The following is a 23,780-nucleotide window of genomic DNA, read 5'->3' as shown; positions in this document are numbered from 1 at the left end:
ACCCCCACGGCTGTGGGGTCCCCAGCACAACAGAGATAAGGGCTTGCTGGAGGACGTCCAGAGGAGGGCCACAAAAATGATCCAAGGGACGGAACACCATCCCAGGGGACAGACTCTTTAGAGGGGTCTGCTGTGAGAGGACAAGGGGTAAAGGCTTCAAACTGGAAGAGGGGAGATTTGCGTTGGGTGTAAGGAAGATGTTTTTACTCTATGGGCAGTGAGGCAGTGGCACGGGGTGCACAGAGAGGTGGTCCCTGCACCCACGGTCAGGGGATGGGGCTGTGAGCACTGTGAGCTGTGGGTGCCCCTGTGCACTGCGGGCAGTGGGACCATGCGGCCTTCGGGGGTCCCTTCCAACTCAAATGATTCTATGTTCTGCTGGAAGCCAAGCCTAAAAATGATGAAAGAAAGGAAAAATGGAGAGTGGGTGTTCCTGCAGTGGTACAGCAGCAGCTGCACTGCACGGGGACAGCTCCAACCCCGACCTGGGCACGACGAAGGGCACTGGGATGTCAGTGTTGTGTGGCTGGGTTACTCTTTGATGGGATGCATAGCGGCGTCAGAGCAAATCAGTGACTGCCCTGAATGCACTGTGAGATCTGTGTTCTTCCTCAGCCAAAGCATGCTGAGAGCCCACGAACGCTCTGGGAGCACTTCCCATAAGGAATCCCCATCTTTCTCCAACCCCATTGCACTTTCAGGGCACAGGAGAGCAAAGCCAGGCTCCACAGCAGCGGGAGCTCCTTGTTCCACAGAGATGGGGTACAAACATGGCCACGATCGCCCCACTCGTACCCCCCACCCTTGGTTCCTATTCCCACAGGGAAGGAAAGAAGCCATGAGCCATCATTTATATATTTTTCTTCTCCAATAGTCTCACTTTATTAGATACCACATCAAGAGAGGATGTTGTGCTGCATGCAGCGGAAGACTGGAGTATTTCTAGTTCCTGTGTAACATTTCATCTTTCTGTTAATATTTGTAAACTGATATTTTGCTGTAAAATCACTGCATGCAAGTTGGAATGCAAACAGCAGTAGAAGAGGCTTTTGTTTTGTTGTTGGGTTTTTTGTTTTATTTTTGAACCATTCCCCATCCATAGGTGCATGCTTTATTTACAACAAAAAGAAAGTCATTCAGGGCAGAAATTACCATCAGAAAAACTCAGAGGAGGGTGGCAAATGGAGACAAGGACTGTGGTTTGCACAATACCCGGATTGGGACCAACAAGTTGCACTTTATTTATTTTCATGGGTGGCAAGAGATGAGTTGAGCATTGGTTGTCTGAAGGGAGAGTGGGGCACACTGATACAGGACACAGAAGGAAGCTACCTCGGTAAAAGCAGCTTTAATTTAATAGCTCTGCACACACGAAGGAGGGTGGGCTGCTGCGTGGCTGGAAGAAAGGAATTGCTTAGATTTGATTTCATTTGTTCTTTTTGAAAGGTAACTCCAGACGTTTCCCCACCACATCTGGGAAGGGAGCACGCAGCATCCTGCACCAAAGCTCTGATGCAGAGCACTGCGGGTGCCCCACGTGGCTCCCAGCACGGAGCAACGTCAGCTGTGTGGGGAAACGACCACGAAAATGGGCTGTTCCACCTTACTCCTCTGCACAGCCCAGCTGGGCCAGCAGTGGGGAGATACTGCAACATGCAGGACAGCACTCGGCCCAGTGCTAGGGGGGTTGCAGAAATCAAAATATTTTAAATATATATATATAAATATTTCAAGAATAGGAAAATAATTCATCTCAATGACAAGGAAGCTCTGCAGTACAGCTGGATTAGAGCACGGTGGGACACAGCAGCGAGATGCATGGGGTAGCAGCACAGCCAGAGGGGCTGGAGCTGGGCTTTGCACAGCATGCATGGGTTGTGGTTGGCCATGGGGACAGCCCAGCACTGCTCACTGACGTTGCAATGCTCGAGGTTGTCCGGAGTCAGCAGGGGAAGCAGGATGGGAACAGAAGTGATGAGCATCAGTCTGAGAGCACTGCAGCTCTCTGCTAGAGGCAGCAAAGGAAACACCTCCAGACAATTGTTAAAGCACAGCTTGAAGACAACAGGTCTTGTGCAGACTTGCAAAAACGATAACAAAATATGTATATATATATATATCCAAAAAACAAAAAGTTGGAAGACCTCTACCTGTTGCAGCTACTTTCAGTGTTTGTGGTATTGTAAAGCAACGATCCATGAACATAAAAGCTAGTTGGTGGGAAATCTCTTCTCCCTCAGCCTCCCTCCTGCACGGTGCGGCCAATGTTGGGACAGCCCCGCTGTGCTGGGACAGCAGGACAGCAGCAGAGCCTCGCACAGCCCTCAGCTCACCCTCACCAGCCCCAGCATGCACTTCCCTGCAAGCACAGTGTGGTTCCCTGCATGTCTCTACCAGTGTGGTACAACTGGTGGATCTTCCCAGCAGAAATTCAAACAGACACACTGCGATATTGCCCACATGGGGTGAATCCAAAGCTCAAGCTGTGCTCGCGGGGTGGCATCTGTGTCATGGGCTCTTGATACCGAATGATGGTTACAACCCACATCAAGCCAAATTTTTCAGTATCAGCACCCAGCAAGCTGCCACTGCTGCCACATCCGTGCTCCAAGAGCAGCAGGTCCAGGGGCCACTCATCCTGCACTGGGTCAGAGCGATGAGCTGGGCTGATGAGACACGTGCTGTCACACACACCAACACTACAGCAGCACGTGTGAGACTACTGAGAAAGAGGCAAAGGGATGGGCGCAGTAACTATTGCTCGACAAAATTGCACACCAGGATAATTTGATGACCCAAAAGGAAGGGAAGTGAATACAAAAGATCTGGGTTAGCTCTCACGCAGAGGTGGGACACAGGGGATGCTCGGAGGAGGCAGAGCAGCGGTGCTGCCCAGGGCGCGTAGCAAGGCATGGCTGCACTGGAAGACGGACAGACCTACAGGAGGGGTGCAGGGCTGGGCTGCGGCTGCCTTTAATCACTGGCAACGTGGTTCTCATTCTGGAGGGTGTGCCAGCGCTCAATCTTCTTGTCCTTGTTCTTCAGACACTCGTACCAGTGTTTCAAGCGCTCCCCCTTTGCCGTAATGCCGAGCTGACAGCCACCTACAAGAAGGGGAGGAGGGAACTTTCAGAGTTGATGCTGCTGTTCCATTGCAAACCATTTCCATCCACCCTCAGAGCCAGCACGGTATGGGGCACCCAACCACAAGGAGACTTCCACTCACCGATGTAATCGTTCGATTTGCCGATGTCATAATCCCAGACAGAAATGTCCAGGGACTTCTTGGCCAGGTCGCTGTGTTTGATATCATAGAAAAACTCCTGCAGTGGGAGAAAACCCACATCACCCCATGTTTTCAAGGAAAACATTCCTGAAAAACTGCAGTAAAGATTTGAAAACATCCTCTCCTTGTTTCTGAATTCAGGATATATTCAAGTAGTGAAGAGTAAATGCTCTTCCCCCTGGATGGCAGCACAGTCCACAAGCCAAGGTAGAGTCATAGAATCACTGAATCATTAAAGTTGGAAAAGACCACTGAGATCATCCAGTCCAACCACAAAGTTCACTCCTTGCATCTAACTGAGTGTTTTGCACATGCCCCATCATCTAAACCCCAAAGCCTCCAGCCACAACTCTTCCCTAGCAGATGCAGGATTTCTCATTGGGATGGTGGCCGAAGCCAGAGAGATGTATGACCATAATGGGTCGGGGTGCCACCCATAGCAATCCTAAGTTGCCCATAGTCTGCAAATACCATTACAGTTGGTTTAACAATAGGAAAATGACATCCACCCTTACCTCATTAAACTCGGGATTCAATGTTTTCTTTTTAATCTGGGTCTTATGCTTGGCCTTTTTTCCCATGTCAGGTTTCAGCCAACTGGGGGCAACAGAAAACAGCTCAAAATTCAAGTGAGAGAAGAGTGTGAGCTTAATACACTACAAAAAAAGAGTGAGTTTTGGACTCAAAGACAGCAACCAGAGATATTTAAGGCAACGAAATGGGTTAGCCAGTCTCCCTTCCCACCTTCTAAAATTATCTCAATAAATGTAAAATGAGTAAAATCTTAACTAATCTTTTTTTCCTTCCTTGTATTGCCAGACTACACACGGGAAACCACACAACCCTGTTTTGCAGGGAGCTGAGCTCAGCAGAAACACGTCTGCAGAGAGTGTTTCCCTTGCTCAGAGCAAGCAGTGCCACTTTCAAAACAGAAAGCTGACCTGGGGCCGTGTCCTTCAAAAAAAAAAAAAAAGCAATTGGTCTCAAGTCTTCTTTTCCCAAAGGAAACTGCTGATGGAAAATGCAGCAAGGAATGTGTGAACGCATACATTGGTGGTCAGATTTATATTTTAAAAAGCTAAAAATAGCCCTCAGTGTTTAACAAAGTGCAGACCAGCACGCTCGGCCAAGGTGGCTTCATCCAGAGAATGTGGAATTTGTCAGGGGCTCAAGCTCCACGTTTGGCTGCAGACCCAAAATTAAATTGAATGGTTGGCACTCATTAGATCTATGTTTAAAAATGGAAAGCCATCCTTTTCTGTTTGCGAAAATGGAAAATATCCGAGAAAAGAGAGAGGCTGAGAAGGAAGAGCACTGAATCCCGCTCAAGATGTGCGAGGTGCACAACACGGGTGCTATGGCATGACTTGTAGGGAGAATAGAGGGTATATTTTCCTGATGACCCCACAGCCACACGTCACGGACAGTCATGACTCCTTGGCCACGGGTCACACAGTGCTCACTTACAGTTTAACGAAGGGGTCTGAGTACCCGTTGGCATCCATGGCTGCCAGGTGCACGCAGCGCACGATGCCAACGATCAGGCCGCCCTGCTGGGTGCTGTACATGAGGGACACCAGGATCTTGCCACGTTCCTCCACATCCCCACCACGATCCACCTGCGAGAGGGAGCAACCAGAGATAAGGACGCAGGGAGGAAGCCAAGTGATGAAAAAGAAGAGACAAAACAGGCATGAAGGAGACTTGTAGCCATGCAGAACCTCTTGTTTCAAAGAAGGGTTACGATGTGAGAGATGGGGTGAAATGTGCTGAGGGTCCTTACCTCCTCCTCGTACAGAGCCATCCCACGAGATGAGCCTGTTGTTCCAGCACGCTTCATCTGGGATGGGGAAGGGAAGAAGAGAGACTGCCATGAGTGACCACAACTGGAAGAGGCTAAAGGCTCCATGGAGTCCAGGTTTCAGGTGTTGCTTGGAACCCATCCCCAAAGACTCAGTGATATCCAGTACCTACACTTTTGGGTTGACCACAAGCTCCCTCGTACTCCGGTTGTTATCAACCTCAAAAGTTACAGTAACTGAAATTTCACAGAAACTCACTGGTATTACTCTCTCCAAGCAGATGTTGAAGTTCTTTTTCTGATTGGCTTTGAGCTTTTTCAAGGAAACTCTAGTTTCTCCAATAAACTCATTGTGGCCGAATTTGTCTTCGTCGCACACGGAGATCCTGGAGGAAAGGGCAGGGCAAAGTGAGCATCAGACAGACAGGTTACAGCAACACCCGGAGCACAAAACTCAGTCTTGCAGTGAACAGGTCAACAAAACGATTAGAAGCTCCTGAAAACGTTTGACGTTTCCCTTCTACAGGAAACTCCTGATTATTGTGTTGACCTGTAGACTGAAAGATTAAGAGTACGAAGATCAGAAGTGGACCACAGACTCTCTCTTCCCAGGTGCTCTGCCCATACCCTCTCCCAGCGGTGTCCTGCCAAGAACCACACGATTCCCCAGCTCCTCTACTTGCCTGAGTGTTTTCCGTGTCATGTCCTCATCCGTGATGCCGTGATACACCAGGGTCTCATTCCACACTGGGTTGCGGGTGTTGCGTAGGGTCTTTGTTCTCAGCTTATTTGACTACAGCACCAAAAGACAACACGGCACCTGAGCCAGGGCTTTGGGCACCTGTAGCTTATGGGAGGCAACTGGACTGTGGCATCAAAGACTTAAGCTCTTTCCTGATGATGACACTTGGATTGACTCTGCGTGAGACAAGGCAGCCAGCACATTTCTGTGCACAAAGTAAATGCCAATTCAAGGCTTTTGCTCTCGGTTTCTCCCTCATTTTGCTCGCAGTTCCCCTGGGCAGAGCTCAGCTGCACACTGAGCACAGAGCCATGCCAGTGGCCCCGAGCCAACCGTGCTCCTGCACTCCCAAATGATTTCCCCACTGAGCCGGATCCAGCTGGGCTGGGGAGGGAGATTTCCAGAGCTTACTTCGATGCAGTGGGGAGGAAAAAGAAGTTAGAGTTTGCTCTCTTAGTGGTTCCTTCTTCACAGCTCTAATTAGAACACGCCATGACTTCAAAGCAAACCAAACTATCAAACTCTGGAAATAATTAGGTTTTGTGTCAGGGAGAAGCCACACCAAGACTCCAAGGGGAGGAGATCTGCTGCAAGCCAGGGGTCTGGAAGGCTTTGAAAACCTCTGCTCACTCCCCAGGCGTTGGCCAGTACACCCAGCCCAGTATAATACCCACCTTGCTGGCCCCAGGCAGGAGGTGCAGCTTTACATAGGGATCTGCCAGACCATTTGAATCCATTGGTTTCAAGCCCTGAAATATAATAAAGGAGACATAGGGTGTGCATCCTTGTTAAGCAGAGCAGGGAAGGGATGAAATCTGTGAGACAAGAAGGGAAAGGAAAGAAGGAAAAAAAAGGGAAGGGGAAAGGGGAGAGGGGAAAAAGGAAGGAGAGAGAAGAGCAGCTCTGACCAGCTGCCCAGATGTGCCCAGCTGTAAGGAAAAATCCAACTCCAGCCCTACCAGGCCCAGGGTGTTGGGCGCAGATTCAGTCGTGAAAGAAAGGCAGAGAAAGAAGGCAAGCACCACTTGGTGGCCCTGCACACACAGGGTGATGGCAGGGGCTGGGAAGGACTCACCTTGGCGCGGATGAGCGTGCAGTGCAGGGCACTGTTCTCCTGGTCATACAGCAGGCTGAACTCCAAGGCTCCCAACGTGGCTGCGTGGGAATGGCACCTCGTAAGAACCCCAGCCAATACCTCTGCTTAAGCAACCCCAATTAGCAGTAATTAGAAAGATTTATCGCTTAGATATAAAAGCCTCTTATGGACGTCACCATCCAGATGTCAAGAGCTAAAACCAAAGCACAGAGACACCGTAAGGTTTCTTCCTACATTTGGAAGTACCCAAAGCATCGCAGGCTGAAGTTTGGGAGTGTACTTTTCACTTTCCAGTTGGCTTTCCCCCAGAAACCATGCATCCCCCAACCCTTGGGTACGCACTGCCTTCATCAGAGTCATAGCTGTTGGCATCTTCTTCCTCCTCCTCTGGGGGTGGCTGTCGCAATGGGGCAGAGGGCTGTGGGGCGCCAGGGGGTCGGGCTGGTCTCTCATCCCGAGCTGGGGGTGCAGCATAGCCCCCAGCTCGCTCCTCCTTGGAGGCTGGACGGGCTGGTTCTGGGGGTCCTGGCGGTGGGCTCGCTGTGGGAGAGACCCCATTAGCCCCCAGTGTGTGCTGCCCCCGGACCCTCAGCAGGAACCCAACCTTTTACCTTGTGTTTCCAGCATCCGGCTGGCTGCCCCAGGACCTGGTCTTGCCACTGGGATTAGATACACGGTTAATGGGATGACCGTGGCGATGCCCTCCCCAGCCCAACATTGGGATGTCCAACCCCAGCCCCACAGCACCCTACCTGCAGGAGCTGCTGGCCCAGCAGGGGCAGCAGGCGGCCGTGGGGGCGGTGTGGAATTGGTTTGCATGGAGTTGGCTCGCTTCACGCCTGCAAGTGGAAGCAGGATCAGTGCTGCTGTGCAGATGGAACAAAGCAATTCTGGCTGGGAGCCGAGCACCGCCCTGATGTGGGGCTGACAGCCCCCAGCCTTGCAGGGAATCCCTGCTCCTTTTTGCCCCAGATCACTATTTTTTTTTTTCTCTGCTTCTGAATCCAAACAACGCTGAGCATCGCTCCATCCTCACACCAGGCAGGACCTACAAGTCATGCTGGGGGTGTATCTTCTCCCCAGCTGGCTGTAAGGGACAGGAAAGCATCCGTCCTCAGGGCAGCACCCAGCACATGCCTGAGCATGCTGGAATTCCAGAGGGCTTGGATGTTTTCATACCATTCCCAGCCTTATCAACATCTGCAAGCTCAGCACTTGGGTGACAAGTGGGCTTGTCCCATGGCATCACTCAGCAAAGTGAAGTGGATCGGTGTCATCAGTGGGCACAAGCACACCCGTGTGCAATGCACGGCTCTCACCAGGGCTCCTGCTGACCCCACTCTCGGTGGTGGGGTCGCGGCTCTCGGTGTCCTCACTGCCACATGGCCCCATCCTGCCCTCAGCTGGCTTGCGGACCCGGGCAGCCACCGTCACCTCACTGCCTGCAGGAGCAAGAAACGCAGCAGTGAGGTTCACCCCACCCATCCCTGAGCACGGCAGGAGGAGGAGGAGGAGGAGGAAGAGCCACATAGAGCCTGCATGGAGCGCTCAGGAACATCCAAAGGACACAGCACATCATAGGGACACCAGGAGGGAGAAAACAAGGACATCCATCAGCGCCCATCCACCCCCTAACGACCTTACAGGACAGGGAGATCATCTTTTTGCCAATCATCTGCTATTTATTAGCAAGATGTCAGCAACAGCTGCCCGTGTCTCATTTGTGCACCCCACGGCGGCCATCCGAGCGGATAAATCAGCACGGGGGTGCCCGCACTGCTCCCTGATGAATCTCAGCCCACAGATGGGATGCAAAAGGTCCCAGCACTCGCCCGGCTCGCGGGTATCAATCTCTGTGGTGACACAAATGGGCTGTTTATCCTTGGCACAAGGAGAAGTGAAACGCAACAGATTGCGGAGGGAGGCGGGGGTGTGGGGGTGCAGAAATGGCGAGGCAAGGAGTCGATTTCCAAGGGAGCTTTGGGAAAATGAGGGGCAGGGTGTGAGCATGCTGGGGACAAATCCACCCCGCCTGGCAGGAGAGCAGCAGCATCTGTAAGGAGTCAGCAGCTCTGCTCAGCGCATTCAATTGCTGCAGGTGGGAAGGTCCCAGGGAGCTCAGCACCAGCAGGGAGGAGGAGCCCCACTGGGCAGCACCTACACAGGGGAAGGCACTGGGAGAGGGCATAGTGCTTACCACAGTGGTCCTGTTCATCTGCCTGGCCTTGGGAGCACAAACAGAGTGAGAAGCAGTGAGGGATCCCACAAACCCGGAGACCGCCCCAAGAAAAACCCTTCAAGAGGCAGTGAGGATAGCAGGGCAATTTCTGGACCCTCAAAAAACACCCACAGCACCCTCCACGACTGTCAGAACACTCCTTTCTAGGGCTCAGCACGATGGGGACCCCTGGGCAGTGCCACTTACCCCGGCCAGGCGTGCGGGATGGCAGCTTTGGGTCTGGGGTGGGTGGCTCAGCTGGGCTGGGCTCACTGGGGGCCGGGGGCACCTTGCTCTTGCTGACAGGCATCGGTTGGGGCAGCATCTGCTTGGGCAAACCCTTGAAAAACCAAGCACCAGAGCGCTTCCACACCTGTGGGGAAAAAGATAGGCGGTGGGCTAAGGGCAAACAGCCCCATATCCTCACAGCCCCTCATCCCCACAGCCTCTCTTTGCTACTTATTCAATGATTTGGTTTCTTTCATCCAGTCCTTGCTGTGACAACTAGGAGCCCCTCTCTTCAATCCTGAGAAGCGTAAGGTGTTTTCTCCTTAAAAGAGCATCCTATAGAGACCAGGCTGAAGGAGGTGGATAAGGTACAACAGTGCTGCCCTTGGGTAGGGGACGCGGCTGCTCTCACCTCCCGCTGCTCGCTGCAGATCTTGCACAGCCAGATGGGGTGGGGACGGCTGTTGGTTGTCTCAACACCACACTTGGTGCAGACGTTCTGCGGAGAGAGAAAAGTTGCAGGAGGAAGCCACGTGGGGATGTTAGGTCCGGGCTAACCAGAGATGGGACAACGGGAGATGGACGGCGAGAGATGGGACAGTAAGAACAGAGATAAGGAGAGATGGGGCCACGAGATCCTCACCTTCTTGCAGTCCTCACAGACGACACAGGCAGAGCCCCGTGGCCCCAGCTGCTCCCCGCAGAGGATGCAGCGGTTCACGCCGTCCCCCAGCACGCTGCGACGCATGTCCTCCAGCCGGGTCATCAGACGCCTGGGGGGGGGAACACTGTCAACTTGGGCATGGCAGCCCCCCCTCACGGGGCCCTGGGGCAGCCACCACCTTTTGGCAGCCGTTGGAATGCAGCAGGGTGGGGGACACAGCTTAAGGGGCACGCTACAATATTATAACCCCCACGGGAGGGCTCTAATCTGCACTCCTATTGACTTTCCTGCTGACGCCGGCTGCTACACGTGCATAAAAATGCCAAATGTCAGCGTCTTTTTGCAAAGCAGCTTGACGTCAGCCAAGCAGATTTTGCCCAAATGAGGAAAAAAACCCAACAATAAAGACATCCATCCAGCTACTGAAGAGAACATTGGAATGGTTCTAAGTGAGAAGGTTGAGTGAATTAATTGATTTTTCTCTTTTTCTATGGGAAAATATTGCATATAGCTTTCTTTACCATAATTTGCTGCCCTTTGAATGAAACACCAAAAACCCACCAGAGAACAGTCTGTGAAAACACATCTGTTAACTGCAAATGTACTACAAATAAACCAACAAAACCCAAGGGCTCAGCAGCTCCAAAGACCCAGCAGCACGAAGGGGGCTCGCAAAGCTCACCCGCAGGAGAGCAGGTGCTGACCCCGAGTCCAAGGCCTGCAGATAGTGCTGAAGGGGAAAATAATGCATCACTGATGGCACTCGGGGAGAAAAAAAAGGAAGAAAGTGAGGAGGAAAACAGAGCCCACTGGAGTGAACGACACAATCCTCACCCGCAGGGTCTTTCTCTGCTCCCATCAGAGTATGACCCGAATCTGACAAAGATGCTAAAGCAATATGCATTTAAAAAATAAGGCATTTAAGAGAGGTTTTCCCACGTCTGATGGCAGCCTGAGATTGACGATGGCTCTGCTGCTGCCAGCACCTTCCAGTTGCTTACAACCAACATCCTGACCCCGGTCAGCATCCCGCATATCACATCCCACTGTGTGCTCGTGTCATTTCACATGGGTCCTTGGAAAGGGAGAGCACAAGAGGGGAAAATCAGATTGCATGAACCAAGGCATTTTACCACAGCTCATTAAATGCCTCATCAGTAGCTGGTTGAGATCACCAGGAGATTTTGGGAGCGTTTCATCAGCCGATGAACCAAACCCAAAGCATTACTCCATGATGAAGCAGAGTGGTTGCAATGGCTTCTTAGGGTGGGAGACGTGCTAAATCCTACTGGTGGGTTTCCCACTGATCATTTCCCTCTCATGTGTTTCCCACTGGTGGAATTCCTACTCACGGGTTTCCCACTGGTTCCCATGCACTGGGATCACCTCCCTGTGCTCAGTGGCACCAGGCCGTTCTCTGTTACTGCTTTGTTTCCAAGAACTGCGATGTCTGTCCCTGCCTCTGAGCATCTGTTTAATGATCATCCTACGTGATTCCCTCCTACACAACCAGTTGGGTGCAGGAGCCATTGGCACAGGGTCACTTTCCACCTCTTGACTTCAGCAGAGCTGGATGAGCCCACAAACAAGCACCATGCTCATTAAAATCCAGAAGCTGATTGTTCCCAAACCATTTCTCACTTAAATGAAGTCCATGACAGAAGGACTCCAAGGATTCTGTGGCAGGGATGACTCTTTGCTGCATGGCAATGCCATGGTGGCTTCTACCCCACATCCCACCATGTGCAGCGTGAGCACTTTGTCCACACTTGGCCAAGGGAAATATTTCTGAAGCAAAACCCTTCATTTCCTTAGCAGCAAAGCACATTTATCTGTATTTCTTTTTCCTCCTATGCTGCAACAGCTCAGCTCAAACGCGAGGCAGCTTCCCATTGGAAATCTGCAAGCCCAAACAAACTTATTATAGAAACTAGAACAAATGGCACAATCAAAGCAGTTGGGGAAAAAAAAAAGACAAAAAAAAAAAGCCTTAACATTTCAAGAGATTCATTATTTAGCTGCAAAATTTTTCCCAGTCTCTCATTTAGCAGAAGGAGCTCCTTGAGAGGATTTTTAACCAGTGGAAGTGCTTCAGCTGGCAGTGAACACACCTGTGGCACTCGTTTAAAATGAAGCCCATTTGCCTAATTAAAACATCCATTCAAGCCAGAGAAATTGGGCTTTCTTTTTTTTTCCCCTCGATTCAAATGCTGCCATGAGAGGAGTGTATAAAAGATTAAAATCAAAGTCCTGGGGCGAAGCTGGCAGAAGGAGCCAAGCTGGGACCTGATGGAGGATATCAGCAGGCACAGAGAGGTGTTCTTGGGCTGAGCATGGGCTGCTCTCCTGCTGCCAGCAGCTGCAGGATTTACAGCATTTCAAAGCAAATTTGGCTTGTTTCCTCCCCTGCATCCTGTGGTGCTCCTGCCCTGGCTGCGGCCGTGCATCTCTGCCTTCCCACGGACTTTTCCTCCCTATCTATCCCTTGGAAGTCTTCTGTTGCTAATTTTTATGGCACATATCAAACCACCATCCCATCCCCATCCATCCTGTCCCACTGCACGTCCCTAGGACCGTGGCAACGTTTCCCTTATCACCACGTGCCCTTCAAAGCACCCATCCTTCCGAGTCAAAGAAGCAGATGACATTGATAACAAATGATTAAAACAGGGAACAAAGATATAAATATAATATGCAGAAGGGGAAGAGAAAGTGGTGGCACTGACTTAAGCCCCACAGGTGGGGCTCCTGAAGGCAGCATGCAGGGAGGGAGAGCACCCCATCCATCACAGAAATACGTGCTCACGGCCGATGGCAGCAAGATAGAGCCGAGCAACGCAGCGTATCTGGGATGCTTCACATGCACCTGAGATAAGAGCAGTAAAACACTTCCCTGGTAATAAAACGAGTGCCTGGCCCCATAAATATGCTTTGGGAGAGCACCTGCAGCAAGTGATGGTCTGGGACTGGCAATATTCCTCGCCACTGTGCAGGGAGGAGTGGCACAGGATGCATTTAATGGGATGATAGTGGCATGGGGAGGGCATCTGGAGCAGTGGGTAATTCTGCGTGGGGTAGGGGAGCTGCAGGGACAGCTAGGACAAGGATGGGACAGGATGGAGCCAGAGCCACACAGAGAGGAGGATTTGATGGAAAGATAATCCTTATAAAAGCCCTGGGCTGCAGGAAGCCCTCATCAGCCCATTGCATCGCTGCTTAAGGTGATTCAGCTCCTGCTCACCTTCCAGATCTCTCCCTGCCATGAGACAATGAACCAGCCATAAGAAAACAACAAAGCGTCCCCGTCCTACAGCCCCAATCAGCACCCAGCCCACGTCTCCCACCGGCCGCCCCGCTGCTAAAAATAGGCTTTGGCTGTGGATTAATCCCAGCTGCATTTGACACGAGTGACCCCACAAACACCTCCCAGTGAACACATCGACCCACTGCTGGCTGAAAGGGGTTTGGTCTGAGGGCTCTGGGAGCAAGGGAGCCCCCCTGCACCCCATAAGCTATTCTTTATATTAACCAATCTTGTTTATTATTATTTTTAATGGAGGTCCCCCCTTTCCCACTTGGGGAATGAAAAACCCATTCGTGACCCCATTCAATCTGTCTTTCTGGGAGCACATCCCAAAGGATGCAGCGCCCATCTTCCATAACACACAGAGCTCTCCTGGATAACTTCCAGGGTGATGCTCTACAGGCACCATCCCCTATTTCCATCGCTGCACATCCTCCAGCTCATGCTGGAGCCAACAGCACGAAGGAGCTGGCAGGGCTCCTCCTGTGCCTGCTTGGAAGGAGGAATTGGCCACGGGGTGCAGGGTACCATCCTCTGCCCATTTCCTTGGGATGGGGGAAAGGAGCACCCACCCCCCAGCCCACACACTGCAGTCTGCAAACAGCCGCTGCAATGCACAATGAGGAGGAAAAAAGATATATCTTCCTCGCTGCTAACATTCACGGGAACGTAATCCAAAAAAGCATCACTGCTGAGAGTAATTCTTAGAAGGCTGGAAATGTGCAAAGCTGGGGAAATGCTGCTCGTAAGCTCTTTTGCAGAATGAATCAGCAGCGAGCTCCCTTTGCCATTCATAGGCACTCGGAGCTGGTTTCTACAAACAGCACAGAGAGGGAAGCTGGATGCAAGCAAACTTCGGGTCCTGGAGCTGCACTGAGCTGCTCCGAAATGGGTGTTCTGGGAAATGAAGGAAACCTGGCACGGCCAAGAGGCAACAGGCTGCAGCCTGCAGGTAGAGCAGTTTGCAGCAGCGGAGCACCGTGAACGTGCACGTTCAGGGGCCGTTCAGCAGCACACAGGCATGCGTCATCATCTTTTGGAGACCAAAAATCTACGAGACCATCCATGCTCAGCCCAGAAGTTCTCTGGGATCGCTCCAGGTGAAGGCACTGCGCCCGCTCACCCGATGCGCTCCTGCTCCATCTCCTCCATCTTCTCGGCGCGGGCGATGACGCGGTTGATGATCTCCTTCTCCTCATCCGTCAGCTCCTCGCCCTTGCGCTGCCGCTCGGGCTGCCCCCCCCGCGCTGCCCATCCTGCAGGGAGCCTGTGGGGAGAGGCCGGGGTGCAGTCGGGCACCACGTTGCCCCAGAAAAGAGGGGAAAATGGTGCCACCCCTCCCCGTTGTCCATACTCCCCTCCTGGCTGGAAGCTGACGTTCCCGTTTTCCATTTTTGCATTGTTCCCCCTGATATGCTCAGCTCCCCATGGCCACGTCTTGTTGGCCATGCACGTGGCATGGCCACGCCTGTCCTTGAATGCCACCGTCCCCAGCACAGTCTCTCTCTGGACTCCATGCAGTCCACAGGGGCACTGATGATAATTAACCCATGGCTGAGACTGCTGCTGCAAATTAAAGCCCATCTGGCTGCCATCCATTAGCACTGCAATCCCAAAAGGTGTGAACTCAGTGCTGGAAGTGTCACTCCTGATTCTGTCCCCTCCAGTGGCACTTCCACCCCAGCTCTGCAGAAATGCTGAGATGTGGAGACCCAACTCTGAACACATTCATGATTCCCATGTTCCTGCTTTAAGGACACCTCCAGCAGCAGCAGACCCCGTGCACTGCTGCCTCCCCTTCTTATGGGAAACTTCAGGAAGACATCAAAACATAGAACGAGATTGGTTTCAAGTGGAGAAATGCATTTCCTTCCCCAAACCACTGCCGTTATCCCCATGCTCAGCTAGGGCTGCATTCAGTCATTCTTCCCATCCTACCTCTTCCCACAGTTACTCTGTTTACAAACAAACCTCCCCAGGAAGGTCAGCCCCATGAAAATCAGCCCCAGCCTGAGCACCAGTGTCACCCCGATGCCCACTCTGTGTCCCATAGCTGGCAGCAGAGTGGGGACACCACAGGGGGACTCAGAATGCAGGCAAGGGGATGGTGCAGGTTTGGAGAGACCACGGCACAGATGTTCAGTGCTGGAGAGAGTCACTTTCAGAGCTAAAATGGTCTTTCTGTGCTCCCTGAGCATCTCCCCACGCACCCTGCTCCCACCTTGAGCTACCAAGCTTGTTAGGGTAAAAAGATCACAAGTTCATTAAGGCAGCACATCCTAAAGATAATTGCTTTTCCTATAGCCAGGCTGAGGTCCTTCCTGTTTTTGTGAGTGTTATAACACAACTAAAGTGCAATGAGGCAAAAAAATAAAAGCAAGCAGGATACTCACTGCTCCTTCTCGCTGCTGGAAGCACAGGGAAAGAGAAGGGAGAAGGATGAGGGGAGGAAAGGGATGGGGGCTGCTCAGCCCCTGTTTGCCCACTGCATGTCCCCATTCACAAATTCCCACGTCCCAAAACCAGACCCCGTGTCCAAAAACCATTCCTCCCCGCGTCCCAAAGCCAGACCCCACATCTAAAGCCATCCCACCCGGACAGAGAACCGCGGTGTGACATGACACCCACCAGCACCCAGCAAGGTGACATCGCCCTGCCCGCCGTCCCCAAGAGGAGCCCTCCTTACCTAGCTCTGAGGGACATGGTCCTGTCCCCGGGGCACATCCAGCGGTCAGCACTGCCACCCACCACCGCGTCTGTCATCGCCAGGGGGACCTGCGGGGACACGGACGGGTTTGGGACGCGGGGCAGGGAGCAGTGGCATTCAGCATCCAGTGAGCGCTGACTCATTGTGCCGGGCACTCCATCGCTCCGCCGGGTTTTGGCACGAGGAGGCGCATCCATCATTTTCCCACCGGGATCCGGCGAAGCTTTTTGTCACCCTCCTGCTGGCAGCCGCTGCCAACAGCTGCCGGTGGCGAGGGGGTGGCACGGGGGGGGGGGGGGGTAACCCCGCCTGGCCCCGATCCCACTGCCCGAGAGCCGCAGGGATGGGGATGGCACTGCTGATCAGTGCTGATCGCTGCCGGCACCGCGCACAGAGCCCACAGCCCTCCCCTCGGCGCGGATGTAATTAACGAGATGCCCGACCTCACACTAATTACAGCGCTCCAGAGCTGGGAGGGAAGAGGAGGTTTCCCTTCCAAAGACGATCATCCACAAACTGGGAAACTTTCCCCCAAAACCCAGCGCACCCCCTCTCTCCTGGGGAGCAAAACTCCTCCTTTGGCATTTTGGCATCTTAAAGTCTCTGCAAAACGCAACAGCACTCAGTGCTGGGGAGGCTCTGCATGGCAAAGCCCAGCCCGCTGCCAGCCCCACAGCTGTGTGCCACAGGAGGGTGTCCGTGGGCTCATCCATACGTCCGTGGGTCCATCCACCCGCGGGTGACCCCACCCCTCCGTTGCAGGGCATGGGGCAGCACAGCATTGCCTGCAACACCTGCATTTGAATTGCTCCTGCCTACCTGCAGCACTCCTGGGGGAAAAAAGAATGACAATAAATCCCAAACCCATCTGCAGAGCCCGACCCTTGCAGACCGGGCTGTGGAGTTTTCCCTCGGCGTAGAAAACACCAGCAAATCCCATCCCTGTGAGTTCTGGCTGATGGGGGAACGCTGATGCCCATATGCAAATGGGGTCCCAGAAAAAGGGAGAAACGGACAACCCCAGAAAATGGATTGCATTGATTTCAGACCTCTCTGCTGATTTCAGCAGCCACCATCCCTGGATCACAGTGATCAGTCCTGGTTTTACCTCCCGGCACGAGGACACCGGGTTAGGCTGAATCAATAAATGAAGAGGTGCTATTTCTGGTGCCATTTCCATATCCCCAGCCGAGCAGGGAAAGCGGTTCAGTGATGTTTCCCCTGGGCAGCTCCATGCAGGTGGGGCTGAGCCCTGTCACGGGGCCAAACCCATCGTGCTGGGGAGGAGGAGGAGGATGGCAGCACCAGGGATGAAGGCTGGTCCAGGCAAAGGGCTTTGGTAGGGTAGGAGGCCAACCTCACATTGGGAGCAACGGCAAAGCTGGGAGCCAAAATCCCAAATTCTGAGCAATGAGAAAGCGTACACCTTGCCTGAAAAGGGGAAAGAAAAATCCCCATCCCCCACCTCCCACCCTGCAGTACTGCAGGGGTTGTGCATCCGTCCCTGTAGAGCTGGGTGGAGGATCACCTTTGTTCCCCTGCAAACTTCACGATGATCTCTATGAGGAGTGAAGTACGTGGGGTAATTAGTGCTCGGCTGGCTTCCCGCGCTGCCTTTGCTCTTTGCCAAAACAGAAGGCTGATTGACAAGGTCGGCTCAATAAGCAAATTGCTCATTTCCATCCCACAGACACCGCCAGCACCTGCACTGCAGCAGCAAAGCTCCGGGCACCATTTATGGCCAACGCTGGGAGCTCAACCCTACATCTCTGATCGAGCGGGCGGCATCGCTGCCCGTGGCAGGGAGTTGGGACCCAATGATCTGGAGGGACCTTTCCAACCCAAGCCAAGCTGTGATTCTGTGATTTCTCCCCCATGCTGCTGTGGGACGTGCCCAAGGTTGGCTGGGATGTCCCCCAGGAGACCATGAGCAGGAGCTGGGGAACATCCCTAGGCTTTCCCAGCAAAGGGCACAGAGATGCTGGGAGGAAAACCTCCCCCACTGGAACTTTCTCCAACAGCAGAGAGGGCAGCACGGATGGAGAGGAACACGGAGATGGAGGAGTGCAGGAGACCTTCCCTTCTCCTATAAATAATAGATTTGGAAGCTCTACTTTGCATTACTTCCAGCAACTACCCTTGCTCGGCCTTAAAGCTAGGCTGTGTGCTTTTAGCACACGGCAAAGAACAAAATCAGCTGGCCGTGGCTTTCCCTGCCCCAAATCTCTGCAAGATGCAAGAGGCTGTGGCAGTCCAAGCCGTGAGCTGGGTGACATGAATGAAAAGGAGGTTTTCCACCCTAAGGTGCCCAGACACAGAGCCTTCCAAAGCGATGTCACCCCGGTCCCAGCACACGCAGACACCACACACGGAGCAGAAACCATTGGCATGACCCTGCCAGGCTCCTTAAACTGAGCCAAAACCCAACCTTGGAGCATCCCTGGTGCCATTCGTTCCCACGCTCCTGGTGCAGCCCAGCACTGCCAGGAAAAGCAGCAGGGTTTTAATTGTGATGCTTCTGTATGATGGAGCCCATGCGTTTGGCCGTGCCTTACTGAAAAGGGACAGAATGACTTCCTGGCATTGCTCTGCAAGGCAGCAGAGCACACAGCGTGGGTGACCCCGTGGGGAGACCCATGGCATGAGCCCACCCTGCCCCACATTACTTCAGCCATGGGGGTGGCACGGGGGACGTGGAGTCACCACCATCCATCTCTCAGCTGCAGAGCGGGTCCATGTACGGCTGACCCAAAGCCCTATGGATATCTGCTCTCTATTCAGTGAAATTCAGTATTGAAAAGGCTCTCTGTGCAGTAATCAGGCTGTTACGGTGAGCTCAACGTTTCTCACTTCACAGTGCCTGCAGAGATACCTCCACCAGCAAAGACACTGACACAGGCAACCTATTTCTCCAGCCTTCTCAGCTCTGCAATGCAGCTTTCTTAAATATTGAATAAGTCTGCCGCTCTACACCACCTGCCAGTGCCAATGATGAGGTAATTTTTGCATTGACAAAGCCCTAATGCAATTAATCTGGTTCGAAAGAGGACGATTTCAGGGCTGGCCGTTCACCCAGTGCAAGGTGCAGCTCCAGGTTCCCCAGTGGCAGCCAGACCCCGAGCAAAAACCAACGCAGTGCCAAGGCCGAGTGCTCCCAGAGCAGCAGCACCAGGCACTGTCCTTCAGGGCTTTTGTGATTCACACCCAGCTGAGAAAACGAGCATTTGGCAGCCCAACGGGCTCCCCAGTGCCATGCCCATGGGACGAGGGGTGGGAACTGAGGGAACAATGACCCACTGGCCATCCTCTGAGCAATGAGAAGAGCAATGTGGGTGCTCCACTGCAGAACCTGGAGCACCTCAGTTTCTCAGCACACCTGTGCACATCCCCAGCACACCATCACTGCTGAATTGCTCCCTGCTAGCAGCTGCTTCCATGGGATCCTGCGCTCTCTGCATCCCTGCAGAACTGAGTGCACTGTGGGGGACCTGGAACGTGGACCTGGTGCAGGCAGCTAGCTCACCATGCAGCTCCAAATCAGAATAGAGCAGCTTATGTTGGAAGGGACCTTAAAGCCCATCCATTTCAACCTGTGATATGGGTTGGTTGCCACCCCTCATCTCAGGCTGCCCAGAACTGCATCCACAGCCTTTGGCACCTCCAGGGATGGGGCAAACTCCAAACCTCACCTACAGGTCAATGAGAGCTCATATTTTGGCTCATCCCAGATGGTTTGGATAAAGCCAAGCAAGCTGCCTCATGGCTCACACTTTGAGAAACTGCCCACGTTAGGGACTTCCCTTCAATGGAAAGAAAAATGAGATGCAGATCTCAGCAGGCAGAGGTGTGTGGGAGTGGTTACCTGACCCAGCAGCACCGGGCAACATAACAGGCAGAGAAAGCAGGTGGGTGGAAGGAGGGATGGATGAGAGGATGGAAGGAGGGAGAGGAGGGTGAAAAGAGGGCCCAAAGATGGGGAGCTCCCCATGTGCACGCATCCTGCACTGTACATGGGCAGACACTGCTCATCCCCACCTGGGGACTGTGCTCCTTGCACCAGCTCCTGGAGCAGCATAGCCTGCACCCATCTGCTCCTGACAGCTCTGAGCACGCAGAGCTGCTCCTGCAGAGAGCTGTGCTACGAGCACTTGGAAATGCTATAAATGTAGCTCTGGTGTGAGACAACACAAGGCAGAGAGGTGGGATCCAGTGCAAAGTGCTCTGGTCGCATTGCAGCATGAGCAATGGCCCAGGAGCCATGGAAATTCAGTTTTGGAGAAAGAGCCAGAAGCAGCAAGCCCTGACCCCGGGGCCATGCCGTCCTCTGGCCCCTGCCAGGCATGGCAGGGAACAGGGAAGCTCATCCTGCAGCTTGGCACCATTTGGTTAATTAAGGCTAAACGTGGCCAGCAGGTGAATGAATGGCAGCAGTGCCCACAGTCTGCAGGTGCAGAGATGCCCAGATGATAGGTACACAATGAATGCAAAGCATCTTGTATCCCAGCCACCGAGCCACCCCGAGCCCACCCTCCCAGCCCCATGGCATCCCCCCAGCCTCAGCCCCAGCTTCCTGCTGTCCTCCAGGCAGAGATCCATGCCAGCAGCGTGCAGTCGATTTGGGTTAATCAGAGAATCATAGAATGCCTTGGGTTGGAGGGGACCTTAACCATCACCCATTTCCAGTGCCGTGGGCTGGCTGCCCCACACCAGATCAGGCTGCCCGTGGCCCACCCAGCCTGGTCCTGGGCACCTCCAGGGATGGGGTTAAGCAGCACAATGACATCTGCTCACATTGCTTCCCCTCTGAACCTAAAGCTGATATGGTGCTGTCACCAGGATTACTCCCCCTGATTAAAGGCAGGAACGCATATCAAGGGGAAAACGTATTTTTGGTTCTGTGCAATTACCCCAAGCTCTCATCCAGGCAGTGCCCACCACTTCAACAGCAACAGATCCCCAGCACAGGGGCACTCCCCATACCAGTGGCAGTAAAACGAAGAACTTCAGCCACGCAAAAACTCCCAGAAGCACCTCCAAGAGCAGCAATGCAAAGAGTGCTTGCTGCTGGGACGTCAGGAACAGCCCCCAAAGCTGCCACGCAGGGGCTGAGCCCTGGGTCTGCAACTCCTAACAGGAGCAAGGACCGGGGTGGGTGCATCATGGGATGCTCACGGCTGTAAGGCTGTGCGGGTCGCAGGCCCCACACCTCACTGTGCCCTCATCCCATCCAGCAGAGCCCACAGGCACCCGGTGAGCATCCAACACGTGGCTAGCAACTGGGACAGCTTCCAGCACAGCAGCCCCATAGCACCGGCCCCACCCGGCTTAATGGGAACGAGCAATGAACCAGCAGCCCATGCCCTGGTGGGTACGGTGGTTCATCAGCTGCAACCACTAATTGGCAGCCACTGCGGTGACACTGCCTCCTGGTCTGCGGCAGGAGGACGTGGCCACCAGCACCACGAGCTGTGTTTCCTCCTCTCGGATCCCACGGTGCCTCAAGGCTCGGGTACCAAACGCTGGGGGCACCCCACAAAGCACCCAGCACTCCGCTTTCCTTTTGCGGGGCTGCAGAGGAAGAGGAGGAAGGGCTGAAGGAGGCAGTGGGTATTCGTTCCCAGTGGGGTCGGAGGGGCCGGGGAGCTCTGCTGGAATCCCACCCCGCAGCCCCCGCTGCTCCCCGAGGAAGGGCTGAGCACCGATCTCCCTTTCACTCAAAGAGAGCAGCTCGCTAAATCCCCTCCAGATGAACGATGCATCATCAAATAAACCCCGGTATCACGACATTAACGATATTTATTTTCAGGCTAAGCCGCAGCCTGGGCTCTTGATACCGGTAATTAAAGCAAACGGTTCATCTGTTCTCAGCTCCGCATCCCCGCAGGCAGCTCCCTGCGTTCACATCTCCGCGTTCATCCTTTCCCGGAGGGGACCACCCCGACCCCCCACGCGCTGTGTCACATCCCGGGAGCCACGCGGCACGGAGCGAGCCCGGAGCAGAGCAAAACGAAGGAAACAAAATGAAGAAGCGTTCCTTGCTCGCAGACAGCCGCTTCTATCCCCACCGGCAGCACTTCAACCCGTCCTGGAAACGGGCTGCTCCCCACGCCCCGCAGCTGCCTCAGACCCCCAGCCCCGAGCAGGGCGATGCAGACCCCGGCTCTCAGCCCCTTACCTGGCCCGTCCCGGCTCGGCTCGGCTCGGCTCCCCGGCAGCACTGCGGAGCAGCGCGGAGGCGGTGCGGGGAGGGGACACGGCCGGGGCGGCCCCGCAACGCTGCCCGCCCCGGGGCAGAGCCAGCAGCAGCCCCCTCCCAGCCTTCCATTCTCCCACCTCCTGTCCCCATCCCATCCCCCCTTCCATCCTCACCCCTCCCATTATTCCTGTTCTCCATCTCCCACTGCACCCCTCTCGCCTCCCATCCCTTTCCGCCCTAGGACACAGTCAGCCCACCTGAACCTCGATGCGGGACCCGGGGCTTCCCCCGCGCGCCCCATCCCAAACCCAGCTGCATCCCATCGGCTCTCGCTCCCTCCCTCGGGGTTTAAGTAGCACTTTCCCGGACCAACGTGAGCCCCGTGCACGAGGTCACACCTCCTGCAAAGCCCAGACCGCGGCACCCGGAGGAAATTCTTATCGTTTTCCACTCGAAAAAGGAGCCCTGGAAAAGAGAGAGAGCAGCGGAAGGATGCAGCACGCTCCTGCCTCCGACGCGGGACGCGCTCCTCCCGGGGTTGGCTTTTGATTGGCATTCGCACCGATGCTTGACGGACATCTCCTTCTGTTCCCGCACACCCGTGGATTTTTATTTAGCGCGAGAGCGCGGGGCTTATGCAAAGCAGCGCGAGAGGCAGCGCTGCAAAGCTGATGCGCCCTGACATCCTCCTCGGGGAGTCAGGAAAGAAAAAAGCATCTGCATGAATCTGAAAAGCAGCTCTGAAACGTGCTCTCCAGCCGGGCAGCCACGAACACCTGCAATTATCCGTTCTGAGTGCCTGGCACTTCCAACTCCCGAGCAGCCGAGACAGCCCCTGCTCTAAAAATAAAGGAGCTGCCTTGAAATTTGTTAGATTATAAATACATTTTGTCAGTCTGGTGTCTCATGCAGCAGATCAAAGCCTGGGGTTGGTAGGGATTTATTTTCTCCCAGGTTTGTTTTTGTGGCTGTGGGACCTCTGATTGCCATGGGTTCGTTATGTCCTGCACTGAGCGTGTGGCACGTGCCATGGGGCTGGGTCACCCCTCAGCACGTGGAAGGGGGCTGTCCCTATCCCATGGCACCACTGGCAGCCCGTGGCACCATTGCATCATTAAAGTTGGAAAAGAGCACTAAGGTCACCCCCAGCCCCAACCCGTCCCCACTGTGCCCACGAGCTGTGTCCGTAAAACATAAATCAGACCCCAGTTTGGGGCACCGAGGAGATGGATGCGTGCATGAAAGCCAAAAGTCAACTCCTGCAGCGCGGAGAGGAGGAGTGGAGGCTTTGCAAACATTTCCCACCCCAGCACCATGGCACAGTGACAGCCACGAAGGCTCTGAATCCTGCAGGCACTCCCTGGCAGTGCTGCACAGCCCCAGGCTCAGCCAGCCCCCCATCATTGCAGCCACTTCATTACAATCTTTTAATAAGAGCCGTGCTAGTTTTACATTCATTTCTCATCTCTGATAACATTCTGTCCCATATAACGGCACTATTATCCTTGGCGAGGTGAGGGGAAGAATATATTTCCTAA

The 23,780-nt window shown here is 53.9% G+C and overlaps 1 protein-coding gene across 1 annotated transcript; it reads right to left on the bottom strand.

The window, feature by feature from the left end:
- Window positions 1-2,890: 2,890 nt before the first annotated feature.
- On the bottom strand, window positions 2,891-22,286 carry RPH3A (rabphilin 3A). The gene is made up of 20 exons (XM_065739331.1): window positions 22,222-22,286; window positions 16,026-16,114; window positions 15,733-15,747; window positions 14,463-14,606; window positions 10,015-10,144; window positions 9,784-9,870; window positions 9,351-9,516; window positions 8,245-8,367; window positions 7,678-7,764; window positions 7,537-7,584; window positions 7,268-7,465; window positions 6,905-6,984; window positions 6,504-6,578; window positions 5,771-5,880; window positions 5,347-5,473; window positions 5,070-5,126; window positions 4,754-4,905; window positions 3,802-3,883; window positions 3,227-3,323; window positions 2,891-3,104 (listed from the first exon to the last, which is right to left on the bottom strand). Exons 2-20 carry the CDS (start codon window positions 16,100-16,102, stop codon window positions 2,974-2,976), a joined length of 1,986 nt encoding a protein of 661 aa, XP_065595403.1. The 5' UTR covers window positions 16,103-16,114; window positions 22,222-22,286; the 3' UTR covers window positions 2,891-2,973.
- Window positions 22,287-23,780: the final 1,494 nt, after the last annotated feature.

The sequence above is a fragment of the Cyrtonyx montezumae genome, unplaced genomic scaffold (assembly GCF_038088225.1).
Source record: "Cyrtonyx montezumae isolate F1298 unplaced genomic scaffold, pur_monq_1.0 scaffold_23, whole genome shotgun sequence".
Taxonomy (NCBI): domain Eukaryota; kingdom Metazoa; phylum Chordata; class Aves; order Galliformes; family Odontophoridae; genus Cyrtonyx; species Cyrtonyx montezumae.
The sequence above is the reverse complement of the archived record's forward strand: the minus strand, read 5'-3'. Positions and strand labels throughout refer to the sequence as shown.

Bases quoted from the DNA above. Each gene is read 5' to 3' on its own strand.
- RPH3A (XM_065739331.1), bottom strand. From the start codon at position 16,102: ATGACAGACGCGGTGGTGGGTGGCAGTGCTGACCGCTGGATGTGCCCC. The intron at 8,368-9,350 runs GTAAGTGGCACT...TTGCTCCTGCAG, and splicing joins ATCCCGCACGCCTGGCCGGG to GCAGTGAGGTGACGGTGGCT. The intron at 5,127-5,346 runs GTGAGTTTCTGT...TCCCCATCCCAG, and splicing joins GCTTGGAGAGAGTAATACCA to ATGAAGCGTGCTGGAACAAC.